This window comes from Manis javanica, chromosome 4, assembly GCF_040802235.1.
Source record: "Manis javanica isolate MJ-LG chromosome 4, MJ_LKY, whole genome shotgun sequence".
Classification (NCBI taxonomy): Eukaryota; Metazoa; Chordata; class Mammalia; order Pholidota; family Manidae; genus Manis; species Manis javanica.
The window spans coordinates 137472501-137480275 of record NC_133159.1 but is presented as its reverse complement, the minus strand read 5'-3'; the positions used below and the strand labels follow the sequence as shown (position 1 = coordinate 137480275).

At 49.2% G+C, this 7775-nt stretch overlaps 1 protein-coding gene across 1 annotated transcript in view; it reads right to left on the bottom strand.

Moving 5' to 3' along the window:
- Nucleotides 1-1688: 1688 nt before the first annotated feature.
- The window catches only part of PHF12 (PHD finger protein 12), a 38189-nt gene continuing 32102 nt past the window's right edge, over nucleotides 1689-7775 (bottom strand). Inside the window, exons 10-15 of the mRNA XM_037008400.2 lie at nucleotides 6625-6750; nucleotides 5817-5960; nucleotides 4801-4899; nucleotides 4016-4098; nucleotides 3294-3432; nucleotides 1689-2941 (exon numbers count right to left, since the gene is read on the bottom strand). Of these exons, the coding sequence (XP_036864295.1) occupies nucleotides 2607-2941; nucleotides 3294-3432; nucleotides 4016-4098; nucleotides 4801-4899; nucleotides 5817-5960; nucleotides 6625-6750 (926 nt within the window). The 3' untranslated portion in view covers nucleotides 1689-2606. The remainder of the gene's footprint in view (nucleotides 2942-3293; nucleotides 3433-4015; nucleotides 4099-4800; nucleotides 4900-5816; nucleotides 5961-6624; nucleotides 6751-7775) is intronic.

The following is a 7775-nucleotide window of genomic DNA, read 5'->3' as shown; positions in this document are numbered from 1 at the left end:
CTCTAGGTGTGTGCCAGAGCAAACTCCTTCCAGATGCTCTATCTGGGCCCAGGCACCCTAGGCGTGCCTGATCGGTATGTACATACATTCACGTACTCTGTGGGTGATTGTCTTTTTTGGTATGGAATGTCCCCATGGGCCCTGGGATTACCCTTCAGGTTGTGGTGCGTCCCTCTAGATCCTCTGTGTGTCTTTGTGAGCACCCTGTGTGTACTTGCAGTCCCTGGGAGTGCCCTTCAGGTGTGTGTTGTGTGAGCACCTTTACGTCTTTGTGGGTCATGTGGGTGGAGAGCCTCTCAGGTCTGTACATACATCTGTCCTCTGCCAATGTGCGTGCTTGAATGAACACCTTCGTATTGTCCATGTCCTTTGTGTGTGTGCTCTGTAGTTGAGGGCTTGCCAAAGGGGCTGGCAGGCTGTGTGTGAGCCCTCTGGGTGTACGTAGCAGATTTCCTTTCTGGAGATGCTACACAAATGCTGTTGTATCTGAGAGTGAATTGGGTCCTGGATGCCTTGCCCTTCATATACAAGTCCTTCAATTCCTTATCCTCACATTCAGCCCTCAGGTTCTAAGGTTCTTCTCTGCTCTTCCCAGAGGCCAGAGAGGTAAGGCAAGTGTTCAGGGTGGCACCATCAGTTAAGGGCTGTCAGAATTCACTAATTCATTAGTGTCTACACCCCCCTGCCTCTGCCTCCTATCCTCTCCATTTCTGCAGAGAAGCAGGAAGAGATGAGTGTAAAGTCAGGAAGAAATTCATCTCTGGAACGGTTCTCACAGGTGGTAGCAATAGGTTAAAAAAAAGAAGCTCCATTTCTCAATGGAACAAGTAACTATGATGGCAAGGTGGGTGGGAACAGCTAGGAGGCACTGGAAAGGGTATTCCTGGCCAGGTAACTTGCCAGGACCTTGCCTGAGAAACCCAGTGCAATTTAACACCCATTGTTTGGCACTTCCATGTTCCTAGCAGTGTGGTTAGCCTTGGAAATGCTAGAGTAGATTTCTCCTTTCTTCGTGATGTTCCCCAAAGAAGTTTGAATTGGCAAACTGCTCCGCACTACATTCTAAGCTCCAAGAGGCAGGGGCCCTATCTACCCTGTTGGTTGCTCACAGCAAGTGGCCTAGACCAAGACCCAAGTTCTAGCAAAGGCCAGGCACAGAGGAGGAAATCAAATGGTATCTGAACAAATGAATTGCTCTGTGCCCAGTTAAGGCTAACAGGGAAAGGGCAAATCCAAGTGTTAGGACTTCTCCTAGAATAGATTAATAGAATGACAACAAACATTCAGAACCAAAGGTGACCCCAAGTCCTTTGGTTAGAGCTTCTAGTCCAGAATGCAGAGGTCTCATTGCTAGCTGCTTTGACATCTTCGTGTTCTGGAGCCAAAGGGAGCAGGGACCTGCACTCTTGGATTCTTGCAAAATCTGATCATGTCAAATGATCATCAAATCTTCTAAACTCCATGAAGTCAACCATAAAGCCAGACAACAGTTCCCCTTAGCAGTTGCTTTCTATTTTCCCACATCCACCTTAGGTTCACTTTTCTCCACCACCACCTCTCTTGACTTCCCTTGGGAACTGAGTATCTGGGAATAAGGCTTATTCAGTGAGCCTGGCACCAAGGTCTTGGGAAGGGAGGGTCCCCTCTGAAGGGTGAGGACAGGTAGGACAGACAGGCAGAAAACATAATTTGAAGTATTTTTGTTCTTTTATATACAGAATACAGGAAAGTTTCTGTAAAGTCTAAAACGTTACAATTACTATGTACATTGGTACTAGTTGTGGGGGTGGGTGAAGAGGGAGCCAGGGGTGGAAGAGAAGTGGCAAGAGAACAAAAAAAGGAGACAGAACAGGTTTACGACAAAAACATTTTTGCTACAATAGACAATTTGAAGAAAACGCTCTACCACATGTAGTACTGTACAGTCTTTAAAAACATTGAAAAATGCCATCACTAGATGTATTTACACAAAATCCAAATACACTTTTCCTTATTTGAAATAAAATAGATGGACAGCCAGAAAAAATTCATTTCTCATTTGTCCATAATACACAGTAGCTACCTGTAGTGCAACTGCTGCAGAAAGGGAAAATAACTTGGAGGGTGGGAACCATGGAAGGAGGGTGGGTAGCGATCTTTATATTAAATAAAACAATGATATTGTATAGATTTTGCTGTATGAAAACTGTATTTTCTTTTAATATAAAACTATTGTCACTGCCACAAAATAGAACAAGTTTCTGATTATTTTACAACTGGTGGGCAAGGGGGAGGGAGCAGGAGGCGGGTGGGGAACGGTTTTGTGTCGTAGAAGTGTCCAGGCCATTGGCCTTCCCCTCCCTGCCCACGCTGTTCCTCAGCTCAGGTCTGCCGCTTGCCCATGAAATGTTGAGTACAAATATATGTGCAAATGCCCCCTAGAACTTGAGAAAAGAAAAAGGATTTTTAAAAAACAGTCAAAAGATTTTCTTCATTTCATGCAAAGATTGTAGTTGAAGGGTTTCTGGTGGAGTATAGAAAAAACCCGGGCTTGGTTTGTGTACATTTTTGCATTGCAGGAGTCTCGGGTTGGGGTGGACAGGCAGGTGACCAGGGAGCCGCCAGCCCTAGGGAACGGAATTGGAGCGCAGCACAGGGCCCTGGTGGGGCTTGAGAGAGAGCTTCTCGGCCAAGCCCCCATCTTGCAGCAGGCTGGCATCACCTTTGGGCTGTTTGGTCGCAAACTCAGTGATGCTGAAGACAAACTGCAGGCACCCCAGCTTGATGTAGCTGCCATGGTGCAGTAAGGCTGTGCCTTCCCAGCCGGCCCCACTGCCCCCAATCAAGCTTGAGCTGCTGGCTTTGCAGTTACAGGGTCTCCGCTGTGGCCCCTGGGCCTGGGAGCTCATCATGGCTGCCTCCTCACTTGGCTCTTCATCCTGTTTCCGGTGCCGGCAGCGCCCTAGGAAAAGGGGGATGGTCACAGGAAAGGAATATAAAGCAGCCAACCTATTTGGGCTACTGACCAGAGCCTGGCTCCTGCATCTCCCCATTCTAACTGCTGCATAACTAGGGGTGAGGGACAATCAGAAAGAAGAGGTGGAGTCTGAAGTCCCCAGGTAGCTGTGTACATATATGCGGGTGTGCAGTACTTGCTTCTCTGTGGCCTTCCATAGGCCCACGAGCCAGGAGAAGATGGCCAATGGGACTGGGAAGGCAAGAGACAGCAGGTCACTGGCGGCAAGTGAGAGCCACCATGACCGGGGCCTTAGAGGTGTCCAAAAATGTAGCCACAGGCCTCTGCTCCAACTTACTGATGACACTCTGCACTTTGGCAACAACACTGCTTGGGGGGGTTGGCGGGGTCTTCTCGGAGAAGTCACATGAATACAGCACATTGTCCACCGTTGTCCCGTGCTCACTGTAGTTTAACAGCTCATAATGTTTGGTATTCTGAGGAGGAGGAGGGAAGATAAGATGTGTGGTCTGCTGCGTGGGGCCTGGGGCTAGGGGAGAGAGGACATATGGAGAAGACTGTGCTGCTCTACCTGGGGAGCTCTCTCCTTCCCCGTCATGCCCCTCTGCACCGTCCAATTAGATGGGACCTCAAGACTCACTTCCTCAGGGAAGCCTGCCTTCTTGGCACCCACACCCTCTGCTCTCCCACTGCCCCTCTACTCTGCCTCCTAAGCACTGGCTCCTGTTGAAATGATGTTCACTGGTACATGACAAGGGACACACCCAGAGGACTTGGCTTCCTTCTACGTTGGCTCCCTCCCCTGCTTTAGGGAGGTGGGCTCCCCTGATGATCCTGGGACCAACTACAGGAGAAATGGCAGCCCTGCTCCTGGGGACAGGTAGCCTGCGAAGATGCCATTTCACACCAAGACTCTTCTTCTCCAGGAATGACAGGGAGGGAGAAAAGGAGAGGACCCCAACATCTTTCCCCTCACTCCAGGGCACCAAACAAAAACCCAGTGCCTGGGAGAGGCCTTGGTTTGGGAGAGCTCTCTCCCACCTCATCCCCACCTCTCACCTCATCGTAGAATATGCAGGCGTGTTTCCCGGACACGTAGTTACAGTGACCATAGTTTGTAAGGCACACGTCCATGTCAGCTCCTGCAAGGTGACAAGAGTCAAGGAGAAGGCAGGCAGAGATCAGAGCTAAGGAATATGTGTTGGACAGAAAGGAAGGGAGGGAACTGGCTTCTGGGCAGGCACTTGTAGGGCCCTCTGCTTGTATTTTGAACAGAAAATGATGTCTTTCCCAATCCTTAAAAAGAACGGCTGTCCCTGCCAGCTGATTTGCCTTAGAACATGTGGCTGCTGCCCAGAGGGGAACAGTGAGCTACTGAAGTGGACAGACTATTTCCATGAGAGCACAACATGGGTTGCAGGGCTTATAAATACTATCATCTGAAAGAAAAGGAAATTTCTAGGCTAAGGGCTAATCTGTCTGTCCCTCTGTAGGAGAGTTAGGGCTAACTAGTTATGTATGAGCCCCATCATTTTTCAAAGACCTCCAGGCACGAAGTATTTACCTTCTCCTTGAACACTTCTTGTAGTGCTCAGCATGCCTCACTGACACAGCAGTCAGAGCTGACTTTCATCTCTCCTGATGCCACAGTGGGCCCAAGGCATAAGGCCTGAGCCAGGGGAAAAGAAGCCACTGAGTTTCCTTTTAGTCCCTCTTGTATGGGTATCTGCTGGGTTAAACCAGTCAGCCCTGGAGAGGCTTCCCTCACCTCTTTCTAGCCTCTGTGGGCAAGGGTGTCAGCCTTTGGGACTGAACAGATGCAGCGCCTCTCCTAGCTGGCTCACCTGTCCCGATGTAGAGGGTTCGATAGCGCATGTTCACAGCTCCTCCCAACCCTAAGAGGGGGTAGAACACAGCTCGGGCCTGTACCTCCTTTCTTTGCACTACAAGACAAACATAGGGATAGGATCATTCAAAAACTCAGAACCTGAGACCCAAAGACAACCCAACAGAACCTGGACCTTTGGCTCCAGCCTGGAGAAGATAATCACACTGGATGAATTGTCTCCCCAAACTCACATCTGACACTAGGCTGCTTCAAGGTGAGGCTCTCTCCCCTAACCCACTGCATTTCCAATACAGGTAAGAGGCACCATCTTTGGACAGGGTCATAGAATTCGAGGTCAATAGTACTTTGAGCTCCTGGCTTGCTGGCTGGTTTATAGGATATACCAGCTGATACTGTAGGGAAGCCATGCAGAAGTCACAGACAGCACAGACTAGTGTTTCTCAAGTGACAGTGTGCACATGAATTGCCTAGGGATCTTGTTAGAACACAGATGATGATTCTGTAGGTCTGAGGAGGGGCCTGAGCCCTGCATTTCTAACAAGCTCTCAGGTGATGCTGAAGCTGCTGGTAAGACTCTCAATGGCTCATGCTTGAAGGGATATTCTAAGCAGAGTTAAATAACCTCTTGGAAGGAATTTCCAGGAGGCCTACCAACTAGTATTCTGTCTCTCACCTTGTACTTGAAATCTGGGAAACCCTTCTAACTCTCATATTTGAAAGCAGCTGGGCAGAATGCACACATGTACCCTAAGGCACCCTACTTTCTGTGCCTCAAAGTGGACATGTATGAAAGTCACAGCAGATTTTCAATTTCCCGAGTCTGATCTGAAAGCTGTGTTTGACATTTTGTTCCTGCTCTCTGAAAAAAGAAATGGTGCTTATTAAATAAGCCCATGGTGCTTATTAAGCCCATTAAAGGCACACATGGAGAACTGAAATATTGAAAGCTGAGATTCTCCATCAAGAGAAAACGGCTGTTCACACAGAGGGGACAGATGTGTGTATACGCACCTTCTGTGTGGTGTCCTCCAGAGGTCAGCGGATGTGTCCCGACACTGCCTGGTGAAGGTTGGACATGGGAGGGGAAAAGCTGATGTATTCTCTGCAAGGCTAGAAACTTGATAAGCTTCTCATCCAGCATATTTATCTCGATTTCTATTAACCAAAGAGAAAGATTAAAAAGCAGCTGAGGAGGAAATGGAACTTGGAAGTAGGTGAGGGTCATAGAGCAAATAGTTTAGCATTTCTAAAATCCAGCCAAGTGATTCTTCTCAAACAGCATAGGGTACAAAGTGGCACAAGGATCTGGAGCTGGGCATCTCACTAGCCATCTGCAGTGAGAGATGGGCCCCAGCACCGCCTGTGCAGATGCCTCCTGCAGCCTGACTTTAGGTAAACTGGTCCTAGAAAGGTGAAGCAAGAGAAACCACTTGCTTGTCTACAGACAAGGGCCTCGATGTCTGTCATTTGAGACTCAGATTTTCTAACCACCTTCTGTTCACAGAGATCAAGGTCTACCTGTGTTCTTGATTTTGGGAGCAAGGCTTCTCCTGGTTTTATTCTGCAAGTCCAGGTGGCCTGCCTACGGTGATTTTCTTCTCTTCTCACAGGTTTACTTGGCTCTGCTCTCCCTTCATCTTGATTATACATATACGCATGTGCACAAAGTAGGGGTAGGAGAAGGGCTTTCTTTTCCAGCCCCCTCCCCAGCCCTCTGAAATCAGGCATCCTTTCTGTCCCTTTTTGAAATGAGCTGAATGCTGTGTTGGGACAGCACCTTCACAGCAGCTGGTGGTAGAGCAGCAGCTCGCTCACTCACCTCCATTGTCATCCATAAATGCTCGAAGTGAGTTGGTGAGGTCCACCATGGCAGTAGAGTTGGCTGGGAAAGAGGGTACGGTTAAAGCGCTTCCTATGGATAACGTGCCGGGGCTGACCTTGCCATCTGGGGACGGAGCAGGAAGACTGTTACTTACGTCGCCTGAGGGAAACCCACCGGTCCAATCCCCCACTGCTGAGACAGGCCTGGATTTCGGACCCAAGGTGATGTTCCCTTCTTGATTCTCACCCCATAGGCTCTGGAACTCCTAGAGCTAAAAACGTGTGGTGAGGAAGGGTAGATCGAACAATGTACCGGAACAATGTAGGAGTCTCCAGAACACTGAGAACCAGTGAAGTCTACTGGGGAATGTGGTGGGGAGGCTTCATTCTCTGGGCCATGACTAGCCTCCCTGATGCCTCTACTTCTTCATGTAAGTGATACCTTCTCCTCTAATTCCTACCTACTGAAGTTTGGCTCACGGTGCAAAATCCACACAAGTTGGCACTAAGAGACTGGAAAAGAGCCTGAGAGCAGGGGCCATCCTGGGACCAGGGGCCCCAGTACAGAGAAGTCACAGTCATCTGGTGACCAAGGCTCCCAGCTGACTAGGAAGCCACCTTCAGTTCAGATGGGAGAGACCACAAGGGGTTCAGGAGTTTCTGAAACCTGGTTCAGATGCTGAGGTCAGCAACCTTGAGGTCCTCAGTGCTCACTGGCGACGGCAGGTCTACACTAAGCCAAGTATGCATGTAAGGGACTGCCTTTTGCCTGTGGCCTGAGGGCAAGCTTTTGGGTCAGATGAACCTGTGTGGGCATCTCACCCTGCAGCTATTCTGAAAGGCACTGCTGCTTTTCAACCTTGCTTTCCCTGACAGGGAAGTTCCTTCTAATGAGCTGGCGCTCAGAATCTGGATCAGGTGTGGATCGTGAAACACTGGGGCTAACTCCCAGAACCTCAGGCTGACCACGGTGGCTCCAGAGAGCATGCTGCCTCCCTTTAAGGTGATGGAACAAAACAAGCAGAAGACTAGGTAGGCCTGGAAGGTGTGGGAAGGTGGAGTCAGGATCCAAGCTGTAGTTCCAATCCTGCCACTGACTCGGTAGGTCACCTTGAGAAAATTACTTAAGTTTCAGGTCTTAAGCAATTC